The sequence below is a fragment of the Manis pentadactyla genome, chromosome 8, assembly GCF_030020395.1.
Source record: "Manis pentadactyla isolate mManPen7 chromosome 8, mManPen7.hap1, whole genome shotgun sequence".
NCBI lineage: Eukaryota > Metazoa > Chordata > Mammalia > Pholidota > Manidae > Manis > Manis pentadactyla.
In genome coordinates this window covers 31,557,190-31,584,878 of record NC_080026.1, presented here as the reverse complement: position 1 = coordinate 31,584,878, position 27,689 = coordinate 31,557,190, and the positions used below count along the sequence as shown (strand labels likewise).

Here is a 27,689-nt window from a genome sequence, read left to right as displayed (position 1 = left end):
AAAACTTTCTTATTTTTGTCATTTTTTTTGACCTAACATTTCTCAATCTGTTCTGTTTGAAAAGTACCACATATATATACATGTGCATGCACATTCATATTTACTGTGCTTTACACACACACATGGCTCTGCAAATAACTACTTTCTACTTCTTTTAAAAATAATGACTTGTATTTCTGTATTCACTAAAACATAACATGTTTAGAAAATAAAAACAAAAATAAGAAAAAAAAACTCACTACCCAGAGGTACCTCTATTATATTTATATGCATATCTTACCACCATTATCACTGCAATGCCCAAGTGCAACTCTAGTACCTCTGTGTGCCAGGATGTCTTTCTTTATGCACCAGTACCTCTAATAACTCTATATGCTACTTATACTCATAAAAGTGAGGTTCTTTTACGCATGCTCTTTGCTTTTTTATATATAATGTATCTTGAATACTTTCTCATTAAAAAATTTAATACATTCTTAATGGTTCCATAGTTCTACATGTGTATCACAAAAATATACTATATTTATATTCAGTTATCTTTTTGCACAGTTGTAATGCCTTTCCCTGGATGAATTTCTAGGGTGAAACTGACAAAGAATCTCTTCTGGTGCTAATTGTGAAATTGTTTTACAGAAAAAGATTACCAGTAAACTAATGTCCAATTCTCTGAATTTTTGCTAGCTGTAGGGGTTGACAGTTTAAAAAGTCTTTGATGATACTATAGGTGAAAAATTCATGGGTTCTTTCTGTATTGTAGTGATTATAAAAGAGTTAACTTTTTTTTCTCCTTCTCAGCATATTGTTTGTTCATCTCACTACCTTTCCTTGAATGTTTTAAAAAATCATTCATTGTTGCCAGAAACCATATAAATTGTACTTGTGGATATCAAATAACTTCATTGGAATTTTGATACTTACAAAATCAGTGGCTTACTGATTAGCATTATTTCCTTACCTTTTTGGTAGAAATTTCACCATAAAAAGTGAAAAGGGAGCTTATTAAAACAAATTTGTTATTTATACTCCCTCTAGAAATGTATGAGAGTGCCTAACCTTACATTCCACGTGTATCCTTACATTCTCACCAATGTTTTGATTGCCAGTCTGATAAGTTAAAAAATGGCTTTTTAATTTACTTTTAATATGTATTTCTTTAATTATAAGTGAAGTTCTTTTTTTCTGTGAACTATTTGTATTTTTTTTTCTAATTTCTAGGAATTCTTTTTTTTTTTGAAGTACTATTGATATACAATCTTATAAAAGTTTCACGTGAACAACGTGGTTACAACATTTACCCATCTTATCAAGTCCTCACCCCACATTGTAGTCACTGTTTATCAGCGTAGTAAGGTGATATACAGTCATTACTTGTCTTTCCGTGCTGTACTGCCTTCCCCATGAATGACCTATATTGTGATTGCTAATTATAGTGCCCCTTAAACCCCTTCTCCCTCCCTCCCCAACCACCTTCCTCCACCTCTTCCCTTTGGCAACAGGTACCTTCTTGGAGACTGTGAGTCTGCTGCTGTTTTGTTCCTTCAGTTTTGCTTGTGCTTTGTTGTTGTACTCCACGAATGAGTGAAATCATTTGGTACTTGTCTCTCTCCAACTGACTTACTTCACTGAGCATAATACCTTCTAGCTCCATCCATGTTGTTGCAAATGGTAGGATTTGTTTTCTTTTTATGGCTGAATAATATGCCATTGTGTGTGTGTACCACCTCTTTATCCATTCATTTATTGATGGACAATTAGGTTGCTTCTGTATCTTGGCTATTGTAAAATAGTGCTTTGATAAACATAGGGGTGCATATATCTTTTTTTTTTTGTATCATTAATCTACAATTACATGAGGAACATTATGTTTACTAGGCCCCCCCTTTAGCAGATCTCCCCCACAAACCTCATTACAGTCACTGTCCATCAGCATAGTAAAATGCTGTAGAGTCACTACTTGTCTTCTCTGTGTTGCACATCCCTCCCCGTGCCCCCCCATTATACATGCTAATCGTAATGCCACCTTTCTTTTCCATACCCCCTCCCACCCATGCACTTCAGTCCCTTTCCTTTTGGTAACTGTTAGTCCATTCTTGAGTTCTGTGATTTTGCTGCTGTTTTGTTCCTTCAGTTTTTCTTTGTTCTTATACTCCACATATGAGTGAAATAATTTGGTACTTGTCTTTATCCACCAGGCTTGTTTCACTGAGCATAATACTCTCTAGCTCCATCCATGTTGTTGCAAATGGTAGGATTTGTTTTCTTCTTATGGCTGAATAATATTCCATTGTCTATATGTACCACGTCTTCTTTATTCATTCATCTACTGATGGACACTTAGGTTGCTTCCATTTCTTGGCTATTGTAAACAGTGCTGTGATAAACATAGGGGTGCATCTGTTTTTTTCAAACTGTGCTGCTGTATTCTTAGGGCAAATTCCTAGAAGTGGAATTCCTGGGTCAAATGGTATTTCTATTTTGAGCATTTTCAGGAACCTCCATACTGCTTTCCACAATGGTTGAACTAATTTACATTCCCACCAGCAGTGTAGGAGGGTTCCCCTTTCTCCACAACCTCACCAAAATTTGTAGTTGTTTGTCTTTTGGATGGTGGCGATCCTTACTGGTGTGAGGTGATACCTCATTCTGGTTTTAATTTGCATTTCTCTGATGACTAGCGATGAGGAGCATCTTTCATGTATCTGTTGGCCATCTGAATTTCTTCTTTGGAGAACTGTCTGTTCAGCTCCTCTGCCCATTTTTCAATTGGATTATTTGATTTTTGTTTGTTGAGGTGAAAGAGCTCTTTATATATTTTGGATGTCAACCCTTTATTGAATCTGTCATTTATGAATATATTCTCTCATACTGTAGGATACCTTTTTGTTCTATTGATGGTGTTCTTTGCTGCACAGAAGCTTTTCAGCCTGATATAGTCCCACTTTTTCATTTTTGCTTTTCTTTCCCTTGCCTTGGGAGATATGTTCATGAAGAAGTCGCTCATGTTTATGTCCAAGAGATTTTTGCCTATGTTTTATCCTAAGAGTTTTATTGTTTCATGTCTTTGATCCATTGCAAATTTACTTTTGTGTATGGGGTTAGACAATGATCCAGTTTCATTCTCTTACATGTAGCTGTCCAGTGTTGCCAACACCAACTGTTGAAGAGGCTGTCATTTCCCCATTCTATGTCCATGGCTCCTTTATCATATATTAATTGACCATATATGTTTGGGTTAATGTCTGGAGTCTCTAGTCTGTTCCACTGGTCTGTGGCTCTGTTCTTGTGCCCAATTGTCTTGATTACTGACTGTGGCTTTGTAGTAGAGCTTGAAGTTGGGGAGCGAAATCCCCCCCACTTTATTCTTCCTTCTCAGGATTGCTTTGGCTATTTGGGGTCTTTGGTGTTTACATATGAATTTTTGAACTATTTGTTCTAGTTCATTGAAGAATGTTGCTGGTAATTTGATAGGGATTGCATCAAATCTGTATATTGCTTTGGGCAGGTTGGCCATTTTGACGATATTAATTCTTCCTAGTCAAGAGCATGGGATGAGTTTCCATTTGTTAGTGTCCTCTTTAATTTCTCTTAAGAGTGTCTTATACTTTTCGGGATATAGGTCTTTCACTTCCTTGTTTAGGTTTATTCCTAAGTATTTTATTCTTTTTGATGCAATTGTGAATGGAATTGTTTTCCTGATTTCACTTTCTATTAGTTCATTGTTAGTGTATAGGAATGCCACAGATTTCTGTGTGTTAATTTTGTATCCTGCAACTTTGCTGTATTCAGATATTAGTTCTAGTAGTTTTGGAATGGAGTCTTAAAGGATTTTATGTACAATATTATGTCATCTGCAAATAGTGACAGTTTAACTTCTTCTTTACCAATTTGGATTCCTTGTATTTCTTCATTTTGTCTAATTGCCATGGCAAGGATCTCCAGTACTATGTTGAATGACAGTGGGGAGAGTGGGCATCCCTGTCTTGTTCCCGATCTCAGAGGAAAAGCTTTCAGCTTCTCACTGTTCAGTATGATGTTGGCGGTGGGTTTATCATATATGGCCTTTATTATGTTGAGGTACTTACCTTCTATACCCATTTTGTTGAGTTTTTATAATGAATGGATGTTGAATTTTGTGGAATGCTTTTTCAGCATCTACGGAGATGATCATGTGGTTTTCGTCTTTCTATTTGTTGATGTGGTGGATGATGCTGATGGATTTTTCGAATGTTGTACCGTCCTTGCATCCCTGGGATAAATCCCACTTGGTCATGGTGCATGATCCCTTTTGATGTATTTTTGAAATCAGTTTGCTAATATTTTGCTGAGTATTTTTACAACTACATTCATCAGGGATATTGGTCTGTAATCTTCTTTTCTGGTGGGGTCTTTGCCTCGTTTTGGTATTAGGGTGATGTTGGCTTCATAGAATGAGTTTGGGAGTTTTCCCTCCTCTTCTATTTTTTGGAAAACTTTTAGGAGAATGGAAATTATGTCTTCTCTGTATGTCTGATAAAATTCCGAGGTAAATCCATCTGCCCCGGGGGTTTTGCTCTTGGATAGTTTTTTGATTACTGCTTCATTTTCTTTGCTGGTAATTGGTCTGCTTAGATTTTGTGTTTCTTCCTTGGTCAGTCTTGGAAGGTTGTATTTTTCTAGAAAGTTGTCCATTTCTTCTAGGTTTTCCAGCTTGTTAGCATATAGGTTTTCATAGTATTCTCTAATAATTCTTTGTATTTCTGTGGGGTCCGTCGTGATGTTTCCTTTCTCATTTCTGATTCTGTTGATGTGTGTTGATTCTCTTTTTCTCTTAATAATTCTGGCTAGGGGCTTGTCTATTTTGTTTATTTTCTCAAAGAACCAGCTCTTGGTTTCATTGATATTTATCTATTGTTTTATTCTAGTCAATTTTATTTATTTCTTCTCTGATCTTTATTATGTCCCTCCTTCTGCTGACTTTAGACCTCATTTGTTCTTCTTTTTCAAATTTCGGTAATTGTGATGTTAGACTATTCATTTGGGATTGTTCTTCCTTTAAATATGCCTGCATTGCTATATACTTCCCTCTTAAAACTGCTTTTGCTGCATCCCACAGAAGTTGTGGCTTTGTGTTCTTGTTGTCATTTGTTTCCATATTTTGCTTGATCTCTATTTCAATTTGGTCATTGATCCATTGATTATTTAGGAGCGTGTTGTTAAGTCTCCATGTGTTTGTGAGTCTTTTTGCTTTCTTTGTACAATTATTTCTAGTTTTATACCTTTGTGGTCTGAGAAGTTGGTTGGTAGGATTTCAATCTTTTTGAATTTACTGAGGCTCTTTTTGTGGCATAGTATGTGGTCTATTCTGGAGAATGTTCCATGTGCACTTGAAAAGAATGTGTATCCTGCTTTTGGGTGTAGAATTCTATGGACGTCTCTTAAGTCCATGTCTTCTAGTGTGTCGTTCAGTGCCTCTGTGTCCATACTTATTTTCTGTCTGGTGGATCTGTCCTTTTAGTGAGTGGTGTGTTGAGGTCTCCTAGAATGAATGCATTGCAGTCTGTTTCCTCCTTTAATTCTGTTAGTATTTGTTTCACATATGTTGGTGCTCCTGTATTGGGTGTGTATTCATTTATAATGGTTGTATCCTCTTGTTGGACTGACCCTTTTATCATTATGTAGTGTACTTCTTTATCTCGTTACTTTCTTTGTTTTGAAGTCTATTTTGTCTGATACTAGTACTGCAACACCTTTTTTCTCTTTGTTGTTTGCATGAAATATCTTTTTGTATCCCTTGACTTTTAATCTGTGCATATCTTTGGGTTTGACATGAGGCTCTTGTAAGCACCATATAGATGGGTCTTGCTTTTTTATCCATTCTTTTACTCTGTGTCTTTTGATTGGTGCATTCAGTCCATTTACATTTAGGGTGATTATTTAAAGATAGGTACTTATTGCCACTTCAGGCTTTAGATTCATGATTACCAAAGGTTCAAGGTCAGCTTCTTTACTATCTTACCATCTAACTTGGCTCGCTTATTGAGCTATTATAAACACAGTCTGATGATTCTCTATTTCTCACCCTTCTTATTCCTCCTCCTCCATTCTTTATATGTTAAGTGTTTTATTCTGTGCTCTTTTGTGTTTCCTTTGACTGTTTTTGTGGGTAGTTGATTTCATTTTTTGCCTTCAGTTAGTGTTTGGTTGGTCTGCTTTCTATGCTGTGATTTTATTTTCTCCGTTTCCATCTATTTAGCCTTAGGAGTGCTCCCATCTAGAGCAGTCCCTCTAGAATACCCTGTAGAGGTGGTTTGTGGGAGACAAATTCCCTCAACTTTTGCTTGTCTGGGAATTGTTTATTTCCTCCTTCATATTTAAATGATAATCGTGCTGGATACAGTATCCTTGGTTCAAGGCCCTTCTGTTTCATTGCATTAAATATATCATGCCATTCTCTTCTGGCCTGTAAGGTTTCTGTTGAGAAGTCTGATGATAGCCTGATGGGTTTTCCTTTGTAGGTGACCTTTTGTCTCTCTCTCTGTCTGCCTTTAATACTCTGTCCTTGTCTTGATCTTTGCCATTTTAATTATTATGTGTCTTGGTGTTGTCCTCCTTGGGTCCCTTCTGTTGGGAGTTCTGTGTGTTTCCGTGGTCTGAGAGACTTTCCTCCCCCAGTTTGGGGACATTTTCAGCAATTATTTCTTCAGATACACTTTCTATCCCTTTTTCTCTCTCTTCTTCTTTTGATACCCCTATAATGCAGCCATTGTTCTGTTTGGATTGGTCACAGAGTTCCCTTAATATTCTTTCATTCCTGGATATCCTTTTATCTCTCTCTGTGTCGGCTTCTCTGTGTTCCTGTTCTCTGATTTCTATTCCATTAACAGTCTCTTGCATCTCATGCATTCTGGTTTTAAGTACTTCCAGAGATTGTTTTATTTCTGTATTCTCCCTCCCAGCTTTATCCGTTAGCTTTTGCATTTTTCTCTGCAGCTCCATCAGCATGGTTATGACCTTTATTTTGAATTCTTTTTCTGAAAGATTGGTTAAATCTATCTCCCCAGGTTCCCTCTCAGGGGATGTCTGAGTTATTCTGGTCTGTATCAGATTCTTCTGCCTTTTCATTGTGATGGAGGTAGTAGTGGGCAGTTGGCATGTGTGTCAGCTGGGAGTACAAAGCCCCTTCCCACTTTTTTGTTGCCTTCCTCTCCTGCGAGAACGGCGACCCCTAGTGGCTTGAGCTGGGTAGGTGCACGCCTACGGTATCTCTGAGTCTGGCCTGGGCGTTTACGGAGGTGGCTCTGTGCAGCGGCTGTAGGCGTGGCCGGCCTCAGGCTTCTGCTCCACTATGGCGGTGCCGCACCTGAGGGGGAACGGGTGGGAGGCTGTTTATCGCCATGAGTGGCCTCAGAGTTGCGCTGCCTACAGGGGGTTATGGCGCCCAGAGTTCCCCGGGATTCCCAGCTGCTGGACTGAGTGTGCCGGGACACTTCCATCCAGTTGTGAGGCTCCTGTCCCTTTAAGAGTTTCAAAAGGCACTCACTTTTCTTTTGTCCGAGGGGCGCCAGCTGTGGGGACCAGTTTGCAGGTTTTACTGTTCCGTTTCCCTAGTATCCAGCACACCACACACTGTGTGTCTGTGCTCCCGGTGCGGATGACTAGGGCTGGGTATTTAGCAGTCTGGGTTCCCACTCCCTTCCCGCTCCAACTCCTCTCCTCCCGCCAGGGAGCTGGGGTCGGGGACGCCCTCAAGTCACACCAGCTGCGGCTTGTATCTTACCCCCTTCATGAGGCACTGCGTTCTTGTAGGTGTAGAAGTAGCCTGACTGTTGTAGTGTATCTTCTGGTCTCTCTTTTAGGGATAGTTAACAGTTGTTGTATTTTCAAAAATATATGTGGGTTTGGGAGGAGATTTCCGCTGCCCTACTCATGCTGCCGTCTTGGCTTCTCTGTCTTACATTTCGCATGTGTCTTTTTGAATGAGGGACCTTGTTTCCTTTGGGTAAATTCCTAGGAGTGAAACTCCTGGGTCAAACGATAGTTCAATTTTTAGTTTTTTGAGGATCTCCATATTGCTTTCCACAATGGTTGAACTAATTTACATTCCCACCGACAATGTAGGAGGCTTCCCCTTTCACCATATCCTCACCAGCTTTTGTTGTTCTTTGTTGGAATTTGACCATCATATCTGGCATGAAGTGACATCTGATTGTGATTTTAATTTGTATTTCCATGGTAATTAGCGATGTGGAGCATCTTTTCATGTGCCTGTTGGCCATCTGAATTTCTTCTTTGAAGAAGTGTCTATTCAGACCCTCCACCAATTTTTTAATCAGGTTATTTGTTTCTTGGATGTTGAAGCCTGTGAACTCTTGTTGTATTTTGGATGTTAACCCCTTACCAGATAATTATTTATGAATATATTCTCCCATACGGTAGGATGCCTTTTTGTTCTACTGATGTTGTCCTTTGCTGTAGAAAAACTTTTTAGTTTGATGTAGTCCCACTTGTCCCATTTTTGCTTTTGTTTCCCTTGCCCAGTGAGGTTTGTTCATGAAGAAGTTGCTCATGTTTATATTCAAGAGGTTTTTGCCTGTGTTTTCTTCTGAGAGTTTTATGGTTTCATGACTTACATTCAGGTCTTTGATCCGTTTAAAGTGTTCTTTTGTGTATGTGGTTACATTATAATCCAATTTCATTCTCTTAACATGTAGCTGTCCAGTTTTGCCAACACCATTCATTGAAAATGCTGTCATTTCCCCATTGTTATCCATGCTCCTTCATCATATATTAATTGACTATATATGTGTGAGTTTATATCTTATCTCTCTGTTCTGTTCCATTGATCTATGGGTCTGTTCTTGTGCCATTACCAAATTGTCTTTATTATGGTGGCTTTGTAGTAGAGCTTGAAGTTAGGGAGTGTAATTCCTGCCCCGCTATATTCTTCCTTCTCAGGATTGTTTTGGCTATTTGGGGTCCTTTGTGGATCCATATGAATTTTAGAACAATTTGCTCTAGTTCTTTGAAGAATGCTGTTGGTGTTTTGATAGGGATTGCATTGAATCTTTATATTGCTCTAGGCAGGATGGCCATCTTGACAATATTAATTCTTCTTATCCATGAGTATGGGATGTATTTCCATTTACTGGTATCTTTAATTTCTCCTAAGAGTGTCTTGTAGTTTTCAGGGTATATAAGTCTTTTGCTTCCTTGGTTTGTTTTATTCCTAGGTATTTTATTATTTTTGATGCAGTTGTGAATGAAATTGTTTTCCTAATTTCTCTGTCTGCTAGTTCATTGTTAGTGTATAAGAATGCAACAGATTTCTGTGTATTAATTTTGTGTCCTGCAACTTTGCTGAATTCAGTTATAAGTTCTAGTAGATTTGGGGTGGATTCTTTAGGTTTTTTTATGTAAAATATCTTATCATCTGCAAACATTGGAAGTTTAACTTCTTACTTACCAATCTGGATGCCTTTTATTTCTTTGTGTTGTCTGAGTGCTGTGGCTAGGACCTCCAATACTATGCTGAATGAAAGTGGGGAGGGGGGCATTATTATCTTGTTCCCAGTCTTAGAGAAAAAGCTTTTAGCTTTTCACTGTTAAGTATGATGTTGGCTGTGGGTTTGTCATATATGGTCTTTATTATGTTGAGGTACTTACCCTCTATACCCATTTTCTTAGTCCATTCTGTAACTCTGTCTTTTTTTGGTGCATTCAGTCCATTTGCATTTAAGGTGATTATCGATGCATATGTATGTATTGCCATTGCAGGCTTTAGATTTGTGGTTACCAAAAGTTCAAGGGCAGCTTTCTTACTATCTAAGTCTAACCTAACTTGGTTATTATGGTATTCAGATAGGATTCAAAGGTTCTTTTTTCTGTCACCCTTCTTTCTACCCCACTCTTTATGTGTATGTGTATGTGTGTGTATATATATATATACTTTTTAAAAATTATGGTATGATTAATATACAGTCACATGAGCAACATTCTGGTTACAACATTCCCCCCATTATTGAGTCTCCACCACATTGCAGTCACTGTCCATCAGCATAGTAAGATGCTATAGTCACTAGTCTTCTCTGTGCTTTACTGCCTTCCCCGTGCCCCCCTCCCCACATTATGTGTGCTAATCAAAATGCCCTTAATCCCCTTATCCCTCCCTTCCAACCTACCCTCCCCAGTCCCTTTCCCTTTAGTAACTGTTAGTCCATTCTTGGAGTCTTTGAGACTGCTGCTGTTTCGTTCTTTCAGATTTTCTTGATGTTACACTCCACATATGAGTGAAATCATTTGGTACTTGTCTTTCTCTGCCTGGCTTATTTCACTGAGCATAATATCCTCCAGCTCCATTCATGTTCTTGCAAATGGTAGGATTTGCATCTTTCTAATAGCAGTATAGTACTTGTGTGTATGTACCACATCTTTATACATTTTTGTACTGATGGACACTTAGGTTGCTTCTATTTCTTGGCTATTGTAAATAGTGCTGCGATAAACATGGGGTACATAGGTCTTTTTGAATCTGGGATCCTGCATTCTTAGGGTAAGGATTGGAATTCCTGGGTCAAATGTTATTTCCATTTTGATTTTTTTGTGGAACCTCCGTACTGCTTTCCACAATGGTTGAAATAATTTACATTGCCACCAGCAGTGTAGGTGGGTTCCCCTTTCTCAGCATCCTCACCTGTAATAGTTGTTCTTTGTCTTTTGGGTGTTAGCCACTGTACCTGGTGTGAGCTCCTATCTCATTGTGGTTTTAATATGCATTTCTCTGATGATTAGCTATGTGGAGCATCTTTTCATGTGCCTTTTGGCCATCTGAATTTCTTATTTGGAGAAGTGTCTGTCTGTTCAGATCCTCTGCCCAATTTTTAATTGGATTATTTGCTTTTTGGTTATTGAGGTATGTGAGTTATTTATATATTTTGGATGTGAACCCTTACTGTTATGTCATTTATGCATATGTTCTCATCTACTGTAGCATGCCTTTTTGTTCTACTGATGGTGTCCTTTGCTGTACAGAAGCTTTTTAGTTTGATATAGTCCCACTTGTTCATTTTTGCTTTCATTCCCCTTGCCTGGGGAGATACGTTCATGAAAAAGTTGCTCACATTGATATTCAAGAGAGTTTTCCTATGTTTTCTTCTAAGAGGTTAATGTTTCATGACTTACATTCAGTTCTTTGATCCATTTCCAGTTTACTTTTTTGTATGACGTTAGACAGTAATCCAGTTTCATTCTCTTACATGTATCTGTCCAGTTCTGCCTACACCAGCTTTTGAAGAGGCTGTCATTTCCCCATTGTATATCCATGGCTACTTTATCGTATATTAATTGACCATATATACTTGGGTTAATGTCTGATTTCCCTATTCTGTTCCATTGGTGTATGGTTCTTGTGCCAGTACCAAATTGTCTTGATTTAGTAATGTGGCTTTGTAATAGAACTTGAAGTTGGCGGCATAATCCCCCCCACTTTATTCTTCCTTCCCAGGATTGCTATGGCTATTCAGGGTCTTATGTGATTCCGTATGAATTTTAGAAGCATTTTTCCAGTTTGTTGAAGAATGCTGTTGGTATTTTGATAGGGATTGCATTGAATCTATAGATTGCTTTAGGCAGGATGGCCATTTGGACAATATTAATTCTTCCTAGCCAGGATCATAGAATGAATTTCCATTTGTTAGTGTCCTCTTTAATTTCTCTTAAGAGTGTCTTGTTTTCAGGTATAGGTCTTTAACTTCCTTGGTTTGTTTTATTCCTAGGTATTTTATTATTTTTGGTTCAGTTGTAAATGGAATTGTTTTCCTGATTTCTCTTTCTATTAGTTCATCGTTAGTGTACAAGAATGGAACAGATTTCTGTATATTAGCTGAATTTAGATAATTCAACTTTGCTGAGTACAGATATTCTAGTAGTTTTGAAGTAGATTCTTTAGGTCTTTTTTATGTACAGTATCATGTGATCTGCAAAAAAGGGAAAGTTTAACTTCTTCCTTACCTATCTGGTTGCCTTTTACTTCTTTCTGTTGTCTGATTGCCTTGTCTAGGATCTCCAGACTATGTTGAATGAAAGTGGGGAGAGTGGGCATCCTTGTCTGGTTAACAATCTTAGAGGAAAAGCTTTAAGCTTTTCATTGTTAAGTATGATGTTGGCTATGGGTTTGTCATATATGGCTTTTATTATATTGAGGGTCTTGCCCTCTATACCCATTTTGTTGAGAGTTTTTATCATGAATGGGTGTTGAATTTTGTCAAATACTTTTCAGCATCTATGGAGATGATCATGTGATTTTTTTCCTTTTTATTAATGTAGTGGATGATGTTGATGGATTTTTTAATGTTGTATCATCCTTGCATCCCTGGGATGATTCCCAATTGATCATGGTGTGTGATCCTCTTGATGTATTTTTGAATTTGGTTTGCTAATATTTTGTTGAGTATTTTTGTATCTGTGTTCATCAGGGAAATTGGTCTGTAATTTTTCTTTTTTTGTGGTGTCTTTTCCTGGTTTTGTTATTAGAGTTATGCTGGCCTCATAGAATGAGTTTGAATGTATTCCCTCCTCTTCTACTTTTTGGAAAACTTCAAGGAGAAATCGTTATTATGTCTTCTCTAAATGTCTGATAAAATTCAGTGGTGAATCCATCTGGTCTGGAAATTTTGTTCTTGGTTAGTTTTTTGATTACCAATTCAATTTCATTGCTGGTAATTGCTCTGTTCAGATTTTCTGCTTCTTCCTTGGTAGTCTTGGAAGGTTATATTTTTCTAGAAAGTTGTCCATTTCTTCTAGGTTATCCAGTTTGTTAGCATATAATTTTTCATAGTATTCTCTAATAATTCTTTGTATTTCTGTGTTTTCCATAGTGATTTTTCCTTTCTCATTTCTGATTGTTCATGTGTGTAGATCTCTGTTTTTCTTGATAAGTCTGGCTAGAGGGTTTATCTATTTTGTTTATTTTCTCAAAGAACCAGCTCTTGATTTCATTAATTTTTTCTTTTGTTTTATTTTCCTCAATTTTATTTATTTCCTTTCTGATCTTTATTATGTCCCTCCTACTACTAACTTTGGGCCTCATTTGTTCTTCCTTTACCAGTTTCAATAATTGTGAATTTATAATGTTCTTTTGGGATTGTTCTTCTTCTTTTAAATAGGCCTGGATTGCTGCATAGTTTCTGCTTAGATTTGTCTTGACTGCATCCCAGAGAAGTTGGGGCATTGCACTGTTGTTTTCATTTGTCTTCATATATTGCTTGATCTCTGTTTTAATTTGGTCGTTGGTCCATTGATAATGTAGTAGCATGTTGTTAAGCCTCCATGTGTTTGTGAGCCTTTCTGTTTTCTTCATACAATTTATTTCTAGTTTCATACCCTTGTGATCTGGGAAGTTGGTTGCTACAATTTCAGTCTTTTTGAATTTGCCGAGGCTCTTTTTGTGGCCTAGTATTTGGTCTATTCTGGAAAATGTTACAGGTGCACTTGGGAAGAATGTATATTCTGCTGCTTTTGGGTGAAGTGTTCTATAAATGCCTGTTACATCCTTCTGTGCTAATGTGAGTTCAATGCCTCTGTCTCCTTATTTTCTGTCTGGTTAATCAGTCCTTTGGAGTGAGTGGTGTGTTGAAGTCTCCAAAATGAAAGCATTGCATTCTATGTCCCCCTTTAATTCTGTTAGTATTTGTTTTTACGTATGTAGGTGCTCCTGTGTTGAGTACATAGATATTTACAATGGTTATATCCTCTTGTTGGACTTGCCCCTTTATCATTCTATAATGTCCTTCTTTTTCTCTTGTTGCTTTGTTTTGAAGTCTATTTTGTGTGATAGAAGTACTGCGATACCTGCTACTTTCTCTTTGTTGTTTGCATGAAATATCTTTTTCCATCCCTTCACTTTTAGTCTGTGTATGTTTTTGGTTTGAAGTAAGTCTCTTGTAGGCAGACGGGTCTTACTTTTTTTTATCCATTCTGTAACTATGTCTTTTGATTGGTGCATTCGGTCCATTTACATTTAGAGTGATTATTGATCGATATGTACTTATTGCCATTGCAGTCTACCTTAACTCACTTATTACACTATTATAAACACAATGTGAAGGTTTTTTTCCTCTCCCTTCTTATTCTTCCTCCTCCACTCTTTATATGTTAAATGTCATCCTATACTCTTTGTGTTTCCCTTGACTGACTTTGTGGGTAGCTTATTTAATTTAGCATTTGGTTAGTATTTAATTGGTCTACTTACTTTGCTGTGGTTTTATTTTCTGTGGGGACAGCTATTTAGCCTTAGGCACACTTACATCCACAGCAGTCCTTTTTAAATACACTGAAGAGATGGTTTGTGGGAGGTAAATTCCCTCAATTTTTGCTTATCTGGAATTGTTTAATACCTCCTTCAAATTTAAATAATATATCTTGCTTGGTAGAATATTCTTGGTTCAAGGCCCTTGTATTTCATTGCATTGAATATATCATGCTGCTCCCTTCTGGCATGTAAGGTTTCTCCTGAGAAGTCTAATGATAGCCTGATGGGTTTTCCTTTGTAGGTGATCTTTTTTTCTCTCTCTGGCTGCTTTTAATACTCTGTCCTTGTCCTTGATCTTTACCATTTTAATTATTATATGTCTTTGTGTTGTCTTCGTTGGGTCACTTGTGTTGGGAGATCAGTAGACTTTCATGGCCTGAGAGACTATTTCCATCCCCATTTTGGGGAAGTTTACTGCAATTATTTCTTCAAAGACACTTGCTATCCATTTTTCTCTCTCTTCTTCTGGTACCCCTATAATGTGAATATTGTTCTGTTTGGATTGGTCACACAGTTCTCTTAATATTCTTTAATTCCTAGAGATCCTTTTTTCTCTCTGCCTCAGCCTCATTGTATTCCTGTTCTCTAATTTCTGTTCCATTTACTGTCTTCTCTACCTCCTTTAATCTGCTTTTACATCCCTCTATTTGTTTCATTTCAGTTACTGTATTTTGTAAGGTGTCTATCTCCGTCCCACATTTGTCTCTGAGTTCTTGAATATTTTCTGTAGCTTATGTCTTTTATTTTGAATTCTTTTTCAGGAACATTGGTGATTTCAGTCTCAGAGCCCTCTGGTGTTTGAGGAATTTGGGGGTTGAAAAAGTTTCTTTTGCCTTTTCATAGTCCTGGAGCAATGGGAGTGGTTGCAGGCAAGTGGTACTGGTGTTAGCTGGTAGGACAAAGTCCCTTCCTGCTTCCCGGTCACAGTGCCTGTCTCAATTGTCTGTGCCAGTTAACTGCATGCAGGGAGTGGCCTCTGGGTTAATCCCCTAAACTGCCATCGGCAGGGTGGCCCTTGTTATGGCCTAGCACGATGGTGCTCCTTGCAGGCATGTGGTGTGGTTTCTGCCTTGAGGACTAAGCCCTTTTGTGCTTTCTAGTCTCAGTGCCTGGCTTCACTGTTGCTGGTCAACCACGTGCAGGGAGTGGCCTCTCAGTTAATCCCCTAGTCAGCCATGTACCACATCTTCTTCATCCATTCATGTACTGATGGACACTTAAGTTGCTTTCATATCTTGGCTATTTTAAATGTGGTGACAAAAAGAGGGGTGCATATCTTTTTGAATCAGGGACTTTGTTTTCTTTGGGTACATTACTATAAGTTAAATAACTGGGCCCTATGGTATTTGTATTTTAGCTTTTTGAGAAACCTCTGTACTACTTTCCACAATTGCCGCACCAATTTATATTCCCACCAACATTGTAGGAGAGTTCCCTTTTCTCCACATCCTCACCAACAGCTGTTGTTTCTTATCTTTGAATAGTGGCATTTGACTGGTGTGAGGTGATACCTCATTGTTGTTTTGATTTGCTTTTACCTGATAATTAGCGATATGGAACATCTTTTCATGTTGCTATTAGCCATCTCTATTTCTTCTTTGGAAAAATATCTATTCAGGTCCTCTGACCATTTTTTAATTGAATTATTTGCTTTTTTGATGTTGAGGTGTAAGAGTTCTTTATATATTTCAGATGTTAACACATTACAAATAAATTTTTTATGAATGTATTTTCTGGTACTGTTCTGCTGATGGTTTTCTTTGCTGTACAGAAGCTTTTTAGTTTGGTATAGTCCCACTCATTCATTTTATGTTTTGTTTCCCTTGCATGAGGAGATGTGTCCAGGAAAAAGTGACTCGGGGTATGTTAAAGAGATTTTTGCCTGTGTTTTTTTTCTTCTAAGAGTTTTATAGTTTCATGTTTTAAATTCAGGTCTTTGATACATTTTGAGTTTCCATGTGTATAGAGTTAGACAGTAATCCAGTTTCATTTTTTTCATGTATCTGTCTAGTTTTCCCAACACCAGTTATTGAAGAGACTCTCTATTCCCTATTGTATATTCATGGCTCTTATCTTACATTAATTGACCATATGTTTGGGTTTATATCTGGGCTCTCTTTTCTGGCCTGTTGATCCATGGGTCTGTTCTTGTGCCAGTTCCATAATGTTTTGATTACTGTAGCTATGTGGTTTAGCTTGGAGTCAGGGATCATCATACCCTCAGCTTTGTTCTTTTCTCTCAGGATTGCTTTGGCTATTTGGGGTCTTTTGTGGCTTCATATGAATTTTAGGATTATTTGTTCTAGTTCACTGAAAAATGCCATTGATATTTTGATGGTGCATTTTATCTATAAATTGCTTTGGGCAGGATGGCCGTTTTGACTATCTTAATTCTTCCTATTCATGAACATGGTATAGATTTCTATTTATGTCTTTAGTTTCTCTCATGAATGTCTCAGAGTTTTCAGAGTACAGGTCTTTCATTTCATTGGTTAGGTTTATTCCCAGGTATTTTATTTTTTTGGGTGCAATTGCAAGTGAATTGTTTTCCTCATTTCTCTTTCTGCTTGTTTGTTTTCAGTCTATAGGAATGTAACAGATTTCTGTGTATTAATTTTGTATCCTGTAACTTTGCTGACTCCAGTTTTTCTAATAGTTTTTTTGGTGGAGTCTTTAGGGTATTCTATCTATAATATGTCATCTGCAAACAGTGTAAGTTCAACTTGTTACCAATTTGGTTGGTTAGGACCTCCAGTACCTTGTTGAAATAATAGTGATGAGAGTGGATACCCTTGTCTTGTTCCCGATTTTAGAGGAAAAGTTTTCAGCTTTCATTGAGTATGATGTTAACTGTGGTTTCTCAAATGTTGCCTTGTTAATGTTGAGCTACATACCCTCTATATCCAGTTTGCTTTTTCTTTTGTTTTTAATTTTTTATTAAGGTCTTATTGAAGTACACTCTTTTGAAGGTTTCACATAAAAAAACAATGTGGTTACTACATTTACCCATATTATCAAGTCCCCACCCATACACCATTGCAGTCACTGTCCATCAGCGTAGTAAGATGTCACAGATTCACTATTTGCCTTGTCTATGCTACACTGTTTTCCCCATGATCTCCCACACCATGTGTACTAAATCAATCCCCTTCTCCCTCCCTCTCCACCCGCCCTCCCACACCCCTCTCCTTTGGATAACCACTAGTTCCTTCTTGGAGTTCTCTGAGTCTGCTGCTATTCTGTTCCTTCAGTTTTGCTTTGTTGTTATACTTCACAAATGAGGGAAATCATTTGGCATTTGTCTTTCTCCACCTGGCTTATTTCACTGAGCATAATGTCCTCCAGCTCCATCCATGTTGTTGCAAATGGTAGGATTTGTTTCTTTCTTATGGCAGAATAGTATTCCATTGTGTATTTGTACCACATCTTCTTTATCCATTCATCTACTGATGGACACTTAGGTTGCTTTCATATCTTGGCCATTGTAAAAAGTGCTGTGATAAACACAGGTTTGCATATATCTTTTTGAATCTGAGAAGTTGTATTCTTTGGGTAAATTCCAAGGAGTGGGATTCCCAGGTCAAATGGTATTTCTATTTTTAGTTTTTTGAGGAACCTCCATATTGCTTTCCACAATGGTTGAACTAGCTTACAATGTCACCAGCAATGTAAGAGGGTTCCCCTTTATCCTCATCCTCACCAGCATTTGTTGTTTTTAGTTTTTTCGATGCTGGCCATCCTTACTGGTGTGAGGTGATACCACATTGTGGTTTAATTTGCATTTCCCCAATGATTAGTGATGAGGAGCATCTTTTCATGTGTCTGTTGGCCATCTGAATTTTTTCCTTGGAGAACCATCTCTTCTTATCCTCTGCCCATTTGTTAATTGGGTTATTTGCTTTTTGGGTTTTGAGGTGTGTAAGTTCTTTGTATATTTTGGATGTTAACCCTTTGTCGGATATGTCATTTATAAATATATTATTCCATACTGTACGATGCCATTTTTTTCTGTTGATGGTGTCCTTTGCCATACAGAACTTTTTAGTTTGATGAGTTCCCATGAGTTCGTTTTTGCTTTCGTTTCCCTTACTCAAGGAGATGCATTCAGGAAAAAGTTGCTCATGCTTATATTCAGAAGGTTTTTGCCTATGTTGTCTTCTAAGAGTTTTACAGTTTCATGACTTACATTCAGGTCTTTGATCCATTTTGAGGTAACTTTTGTGTATGGAGTTAAACAATAATCCAGTGTCATTCTCTTCCATTTAGCTGTCCAGTTTTGCCAACACCAGTTGTTGAAGAGGCTGTCATTTCCCCATTGTATTTACATGGCTCCTATATCATATATTAATTGACCATATATGGTTGGGTTTATTTCTGGGCTCTCTAGTCTTTTCCATTGGTCTATGGGTCTGTTCTTGTGCCAGTACCAAATTGTCTTGATTACTGTGGCTTTGTAGTAGAGCTTGAAGTTGGGGCACATAATCCCCCCAGCTTTATTCTTCCTTCTCAGAGCTGTTTTGGCTATTTGGGGTCTTTTGTGGTTCTTTATGGAATCTGTAGATTGCTTTAGGCAGGGTCACCATTTTGACAATATTAATTTTTCCTAGCCAAGAGCATGGGATGAGTTTCCATTTGTTAGTGTCCTCTTTAATTTATCTTAAGAGTGTCTTGTAGTTTTCAGAGTATAGGTCTTTCACTTCCTTGGTTCAGTTTATTCCTAGTTATTTCATTCTTTGGGATGCATATGTGAATAGAATTGTTGTCCTGATTTCTCTTTCTGCTAGTTCATCATTAATGTATAGGAATATAACAGATTTCTGTGTATGAATTTTGTATCCCACAACTATGCTGAATTCAGTTACTAGATCTAGTAATTTTGGAGGTGATTCTTTAGCTTTTTTTATGTACAATATCATGTCATCTGCAAACAGGGACAGTTTAACTTCTTCCTTGCCAACCTGGATGCCTTATATTTCTTTGTGTTGTCTGGCTGCCTTGGCTAGGACCTCTGAACTCTGTTGAATAAAAATGGGGAGAGTGGGCATTCTTTGTTTTGTTTCCTATTTTAAAGGAAAAGCTTTCAGCTTCTCACTGTTAAGTATAATGTTGGCTGTAGGTTGTTCGTATATGGCCTTTATTATATTGAGGTACTTGCCCTCTATACCCATTTTGTTAAGAATTTTTATCATGAATGGATGTTGAATTTTGTTAAACGCTTTTTCAGCATCTATGAAGATAATATGTGGTTTTTGTCCTTCATTTTGTTGATGTGGTGGATGATGTTGATTGATTTTCGCATGTTGTACCATTCATGCATCTCTGGAATAAATCCTACTTGATCATGATGGATTATCATTTTCCTGTATGTTTGAATTTGGTCTGTTAATACTTTGTTAGAGTATTTTTGCATCTATGTCCATCAGGGATATTGGTCTGTAAATTTCTTTTTTTGTGGTGTCTGTGCTGGTTTTGGTATTAGAGTCATTCTGGCCTCATAGAATGTGTTTGGGAATATTCCTTCCTCTTCTACCTTTTGTAATACTTTGAGAAGGGTTGGTATTAGCTCTTTAAATGTTTAGTAGAATTCAGCTGTGAAGCATCTATTCCTAGACTTTTGTTTGTTGGGAGTTTTAAGATTACCAGTTCAATTTCATTAAGGGTAATTGGTCTGTTCAGAGTTTCTTTTTCTTCCTTAGCCTTGGAAGATTGTATTTTTCTAGGAAGTTGTCCATTTCTTTTAGGTTGTCCAATTTATTGGCATATAATATTTCATAGAATTCTCTAATAATTCTTTGTATTTCTGTTTTAGCAGTTTTGAGTATTGCTTTTTCATTTCTGATTTTGTTTATTTGTGCACTTTTTACTTGACAAGTTTGGCTAGGGGGTTGTCTATTTTGTTTATTTTCTCAAAGAACTTTCTTTTGCTTTCAGTTATTTTTTTCTATTGTTTTATTCTCTGATTTTATTTTTTGTGAGATATTTTTATGTCCGTTCTTCTAACTTTGGATTTTAGCTCTTTTTCTAGTTTCTTTAATTGTGAGTTTTTACTGTTCTTTTGGGATTGTTCTCATTTCTTGAAGTAGGCATTTATTGCTGTGTACTTCTCTCTTAAAACTGCTTTTGCAGCATCCCACACACAGATTTTGTACTGTTGTATTTTTGTTTTCATTTGTCTCCATTTATTGCTTGATTTCTGATTTAATTTGTTCATTGCATCTATTGATTATTTAAAAGCATCTTGTTTAGTCTCCATGTGTTTATGGGCTTCTTTGTTTTCCTTGTGTAATTTTTTTCTAGTTTCATGCTGTTGTGGTCTGTGAAGTTGCTTGCTATAGTTCAGTCTTTTTAAAATTATTGAAGCTCTTTTTGTGGCCTAGCATATGATCTGTTCTTGAGAATGTTCCATGGACACTTGAGAAAAACATGTATCCTGCTGAGTTTGTTTGGAATAATCTGCAGATAATCTGTTTTGAGATGCAGTGGGACTGACAGAGATTGCCTGTTCTCCACGAGCAGCTGGCATCTTAGCCTCCCATAGTGCTCCCATTCTCCCTTGTTTCTAGCTCTGCTAATCACCAAACTAAATACAGTGTGGACTGGTGTGCCCAGAGTAGGACTCCACAGCCAGGTGTGCAGAGTTCCTAAATGCCTATCTCCTTCACTCCACATCCCGCTCCATTACTCTTCCTCCTGCCGGTGGGCTTGGATGGAGGAAAGGGCTTGGGTCCTACTATATCACAGATCTGCCACACTTCTCTGTGTGATTTTCTCTTCTTCACCAGGTGTAGGTTTATTCTGTAGCCTTCTGGTCATTTTAAGTTTTAGTTGCTTTCATGGTGTGTGTGTGGGAGGAGGTTTCCACCTTGCTTTCCTAGTTGGCCATCTTTTTCCCAGTCTTTTGCAGTGGCTATTCTTTCTCCTCTCCTACAGATACTTTCTCTTGACTTGTGTCTATAAGATTTCTGTCTGCTGTTTTTCTTATCTTTTAATTCTCAACTTAATTTTCAACTCTTCAGAGAAATCCGAATTGATCTACCCATATTTAAAGTAGCCTCCTCTGTATCTGATGAAGAATTTTCAGCTATTTCATACTAAATTACTGTGTCCTATTTCTCTTCTTTTAGTTTCATTTATTGTTTGCTTAGCTATTTGTTCACATGTTTGTTTTATATTTCCCCCATGTTTCCTGAGCTTGAATAATATGTTCTAAACAGTAGCTTCTAAATTATTATTAAGTAAATAAATATTGGTGGATGAATGAATCAAAATGAATTTCTTCCTTTGAACTAAATCATTTAAGTTGGTGGGTTTTTCCCCACAAACCTAGCATCTGATTTGAATCAGCTATTTCTTTATTCTAGGAATCAAATGAATAACACCCTTTTGTTTATGTATTTCTAAAACTAAATCCTGTGTGCACTGATATTGTGCCTTAAACTCTGTTAATTTTATAATTTCACTTAATATTTGATCTGGTTTACTTATTTTGTCAGAATGTTTTAAGAATTTTTTTTAATAAGTCTATAGTGTTATTAAACATGGATTTATTATATACATTCAGACCTATAAAAATCACTACTCCATTAAGGTGGAGGTTTTTAATCTTTGTTTTTCCTTTTGATTCATCTATCTTTGGCTGGAATATCTTGTGTGAATTTGTTACTCCACCAAATAGCTATTGAGATAGTAATTCTAGACAGCTGGAAATGAATTTTTACTGCTTTAAACATGAATAAAATTATGACATAGTGTAGATTCCTTGTGCTATACTCCCCATTTCCCCTTAGGACTCTTGTTTTCCTCAGGCATTTGACAATGAGAAAAATGGGGCCATACTGATTTTTGTTCCTTTAAAGGTATATTTATTCTTGTAATGTTTTTCTCTCATTTTGAATTTCACAGAAATAAATCTCAGTAGTAGTTTCTTATTGTGATTGTTTATTTCTAGTGCAGATTTTTAATAGCTTCTTCATTTTTAAGTTTAATTGTTTTCATACTTTTTGAGGTCTTTTGTTTCTGTATATCTTTCAGGTGGCTCTCTTTAATCTTGTTTTCTCATTTCATACTGTTGTTTTATTGGGATAGACACAGAGCAAATATTTTCTTCTGCATTTTGGTTGAAGCCCGCCCTTTTTTTCTCTAGTAGTTTCTTTCCATAAGATTCATTTGTTTCCTTCCCTCATTTGTTATTCTTAAACAGAAAGAAGATTCCCTAGACTTTTTAAGTCCCTGTGTTGGAATCTAATCTTGAAGCACCCTCCACCCACACCCCTGTAGAACACACTACTTAAACAGCTCTTCTAGTTTGCCTCTTTCTTCTGTAGACTTGAGTTGCAAAGCAGCAGCATGTAGTCACTAATATCCTGGTTAGGTTATGATGAATTGATCAGGTATCCACATGGATACAGTATGAGAACAGCTAACCAGATATCTGGCATGGCATTTGGTAGAGAGTACTCGATAGGAAGTCTTATTCGAGAACTTATTTGTTTGAGATTCAAGTAGACATATGTGGAAATCTGTATAATTCTTCTTACATAGAATTACCTGTTAGATCGCATTCTGAGTTTTAGTTCAAAATTTAGGAGTCTGACAGATGAGTGACTAATATTTATGGTTTCCAAGGCTGTCCTAATATCGCAACCCTTTTTATTTTTATGAATATGTCAATGAAAAGATGAAAGAAGGTGAATCAGATACTAATTACTATAAGTTTTCATATTATTTTTGCCATTTTATGTTCATGATCTTACTTAAAACATGTTTGTTTTTTGATTTGTGCTATTTTGGAAGGTAGGCCTTTATAAAGTAATGTGTCATCTATAAGTAAGTATTAAGTTTGTTTAGATTTCAGCTTATGTCACACAGACTTATGATTTCATTTTTAAAATATTATTAAAACAATAGAATCTTGTTCCCTCATAGTTCCCTCATAGTCTAATTTAGGAAAGTATTTTATGACTTTTAAAGTACTTCTTCCCTCGTGATTCATTCAGCTAAAGTTTTGATCAGTAAATGAAATCTCTTTTCTTTGTATTAAAGTACTCAACTGTGTGGGATATTGCATAATTCTTGGAAGACTGCAATAAAGTGGCAATGTCTCGGGAACCCACCCCACCTCTCCCTGGAGATATGTCTACTGGTCCTATAGCAGAAAGCTGGTGTTATACACAGGTACATTGTATTTAAAATGCCTTCCTTTATGTCACAAATATATATTTTGAGAATATTGTTGAAGCACTTTGGCATAGTTACAGACGTGGTAGAAGAGTATGGTATAGGATGTTTTAACATGGCAAGTTAAAAGCATAAAAGTCATCATTATAAAAGTGGTTTTCTGAATCTCATAGGTTAAAGTAGTAAAATTTTCCTACATGTGGACCATTAATAACTTCAGTTTTTGTCGAGAGGAAATGGGTGAAGTGTTAAAAAGTTCAACATTCTCATCTAGCCCCAGTGACAAAATGAAATGGTAAGATTTTTTTGTTTTCTTTTGGATTTTAGTGGTTTTTTTTTTTAATTGAATTACAGTTGACATAATGTATTAATTTCAGGTATAAAACATAGTGGATTTTTGTTTTTGATGTTATCATTGCTATTTTATATTTTTGTTGTTTCTGAATGGATATATTAGTCTAATTTTATATTAGATTTGTAATAAGTTCCTAGTAATATAAAGAACTGTGGCTATATTGATGGAGTGCTGTTTGCAGTATTATTTAACAAATGATTTCACTATTGCTTCTCTTTTTTGAATATTTAAAAGTATTACTCCTCCATATGAGCTTATTGTTTTATTTTAGGTGCCTGAGGGTAAATCCAAAAGGATTAGATGATGAAAGTAAAGACTACTTGTCCTTATATTTACTTTTAGTCAGCTGCCCAAAAAGTGAAGTTCGAGCAAAATTCAAATTTTCCCTTCTGAATGCTGAAAGGGAAGAAACAAAAGCAATGGGTAAGTGATTTTCAAACTGTGAAGAAGTCTCTGTGTAACTATATACTGTGACTTCTGTACTTTTATCTAGAAAAACTTAGGGTATTTTTTTTCCACTAAAATCTGCTTAACCTGAAATACTTATTTTGGCAATTACTTAATTTTAAATGTTTATATAGAGTTGCAGTTGTTTAACCAAGTCTTAGACTTCATAAGACATGTAAAATTAGTTAAATAATACTAACTTTAACTTTTTTGTGTCCTAAAATGATGACTCACTTGTCACTTAGAAAAATAATTGCTGTTAGGGCAAGGTGCCTGGCTCATTGCCTGGCATGTATAAACAAGTGTTCAGGAACTATTTCTCTTTTTCCCTTGGCAATTTTTTTTTTAATGCCAGATAATAAAATCTAAAGAACAATATGAAAGGAGAGTGAATGTCTTGATATTTGTCACTAGAATTGCTTGAAAAGTGGACTGTATGCTAACTTAAAGGAATTTTTTTTTTTTAATTCTCAGGACCTACTAAATTCAGCATAGGCTTTACATATATAGCCAATTGAAACCATGTAGCCTAGAGTTTCATAATAGAACATTTTGGTTAAATGGACAATATGCATAGTAGGGAAATATGTTGTGAACTGTCACATTAAATTTTAAGTAATTTCTATAACTGAATTACCGAAACAAGTAACACCATTATAAAAAAAAAAAACACTCCAGAGTTTTAAATAGTACCTTTCATTGCCAAAGAAATACATAGTTTCACATACTTTTTCTGTTGTCTGATGTTTCAGATAGTGGAGTGTTTTAGTCAGTTCTGATTCTTGTAGCAAAGTACCATGACTGGGTGGCTTACAAACAGACATTTATTCCTTACAAATCTAGAGGCTGAGAAGTCCAACATGAGGGTGTCAGGATAGTCAGATTCTGATGCAGGCCCTTTTCAGGGTTGTAGACAGCTTCTTGCTGTGTCTTCACATGGTGGAAGGGACTAGGGAACTTTGTGGGGTCTCATTTTTAAGAACACTGATCCCATTCATGAGGGCTCTATGCTCATGATCTCATGTAATCCCAATTACCAACCCCCTAATACCAACATATTGAGTGGGTAGGGTTTCAGAATAAGAATTTGGAGGGAATACAAATAGTCCATAGCATGGAGTATTCAATTAAATTTATTACTGGTTTTCCATCTCCACTTAATTAATTTGTATAACAAATAGTGAATACTATCTGTAGAGGATCTTGTTTATTTCATAATATATAGTTGTTACATAGTATGTTAGGCATTTGAAACATTTACTTAAGATGATTAAATCTTTTACAAATTATATTGAAACCATCTTTTGTACTTTTATGAAAGTTGTTTTTAGGGATGAGATTATGTTTAAAAACCTAGGAATGATAAGGGACTTCAGTGATTTCACCAGTTAATGGATTTTTCTCTAGTTTAGTAAAAACAGGAAAGTATAAATGATACCCTGGTGATTTAGAGAATCCATTTTTAAAGAGAGAAGCAGGAAATGGAAGGTATATTTTTAATTGGGTTGTGATATTAGATGAGTATTATGTCAGTGCCAATGTATTTTGATCCCATTTTCATTAAAGGGCCTGCATTGTTAGAAAGATACTTCCTTCACCATGAAATTCAATCATGCTTTTCTTGTACATAGAGATCCAAAAATCTGAAAGTGAGCTCATTATGATGACCAAATTTTGAGTAATGTTGTAGAATGATCTGGTTCTACTTGATAAAACTCTCATGACACATTATTTATGAATGCACATGTCTGTAATTATTATGGATGTATTGGCCAACTATTACATATTTGCACATTCATGTAACTGTTGTCATTAACAAAAATTTTTCTTGAGTATTTGTTTTATTTAAACTTCTATTCTGTTTTCCACCAGAAAGCCAAAGAGCATACCGATTTGTGCAAGGAAAAGACTGGGGTTTTAAAAAATTCATTCGAAGGGATTTTTTGCTTGATGAAGCTAATGGTCTTTTGCCAGATGACAAGCTTACGTTATTTTGTGAGGTGGGTACATTTTTTACTTCAAAGAACTCTTTGACTATATTTAGTGATAAAAAAAAAAATGTAGAGCACAACTTAATTTTAAAATTAAGTAGTTGTTATATTGATAAGATTTCATTTGCAAACATTTACCAGCAAAAGCTGACCGGATTGTCTTATAAATCAGTATGATAGCATAATCTGAAAGAAGTCTGTCATAGCTCTGGCTATAAATTACATATGCAGCTGTATTTCCATATATTAAACTTCTTCCTCTTAGGAAGCTACAGATGTATATATCTTCATATGAAATTTTCTGAATATCTTCTTCATTCTGTGTAATTCTGACATGGATGGTCAATATTTTTTGTCATATTCAGATTGATTATATTAAACATTATTAGTGGTTTTATTGATTTGAATCTGTACTTAAAATAGTGGTAAAAGTGCCTGAAAAAGATCGGGAAGCTTTTTATTCATTCAAGCACATAGGTTCATTTAATCAGATAGATGTTATCATTATAAATAATAGCATCTCAAAATTTTAAGATATGCACATGTATTTTGATAAACTTAACAGTGGATATGTATATACATAAAATGTCATATTTTGAAAGTTACCAGCACTACCCCTCCCAATAATTTACACTTATGATTTGTCTTAATTTGAGGTTTGGATTTACTTCTGTCATTGTTGTCATTATACAGTTTTAACTATATGAATTGTTGAGATTCATCTCTGGAGAGAATTCAACGGTTATATTAAGTTACCAATATAGTTGATAGAGAACATACATCAGTAATAAGGTTTAATTAAATGTTTAAGGTAGTTGATAAATTTCATATAAAAGTCAGTTGAAAATATTAAGATCAACTAACTTCTATGTTAAATCTATTTCAGTAAGTTATTGTAAACAAATGAGTATCTTGGAAACACAATAACTTTGTTAACTGCTACTAAGTTAGCATGATTTCTTTATATAAAATGTGTGAAATTTCTCGGCAAGATTATAAACTATGTCATTATGTTGTGTCAGAAGAATAATTGAAGTATGGCCCCAGAGACTACATAGTGCAAATATAGTGCATCTTATTTTCACTTAGACAAGTTAAATGAACTGTAGGATGAATTTGTTATGAATGCAATTATTTGGTTGATAAAGCACACACTGCAAGTGTCTTGAGCAGAGATAATCATTAAATAATTTGAAAAGCAAATACTAAAGCATTTGTTGCCAAAAAATCAGATATTCTAAGTAGTATTATAAAATCAGCATCTTTAATGTAGAATCTTCCAGAATTTTACCATTTATCTTCAATTTCAGCATGTTAATTTTTAAGAATCATGTAATCTTAGGATTTAAAGACCTTAAAGGCTTTGCAATCCAATTAAAAAAAAAAAACTACTGTAGCTATAAGTCTTTCTGTGAAAAAATTTTAAAGAAAATAC

General features: G+C 35.9%; 1 protein-coding gene across 5 annotated transcripts in view; it reads left to right on the top strand.

The window, feature by feature from the left end:
* Positions 1–27,689, top strand: part of SPOPL (speckle type BTB/POZ protein like) — a 97,590-nt gene that overhangs the window by 49,187 nt on the left and 20,714 nt on the right. For 2 of the 5 annotated variants that reach the window (XM_036912745.2, XM_036912747.2), the window contains 4 exons: positions 23,327–23,458; positions 23,635–23,756; positions 24,088–24,239; positions 26,136–26,263. In XM_036912745.2, coding sequence (XP_036768640.2) covers positions 23,381–23,458; positions 23,635–23,756; positions 24,088–24,239; positions 26,136–26,263 — 480 coding nt within the window. In that variant the 5' untranslated portion in view covers positions 23,327–23,380. Of the gene's footprint in view, positions 1–23,326; positions 23,459–23,632; positions 23,757–24,087; positions 24,240–26,135; positions 26,264–27,689 lie in introns of those variants that run through there. The other 3 variants (XM_036912751.2, XM_036912750.2, XM_036912749.2) reach the window with 2 other exon arrangements.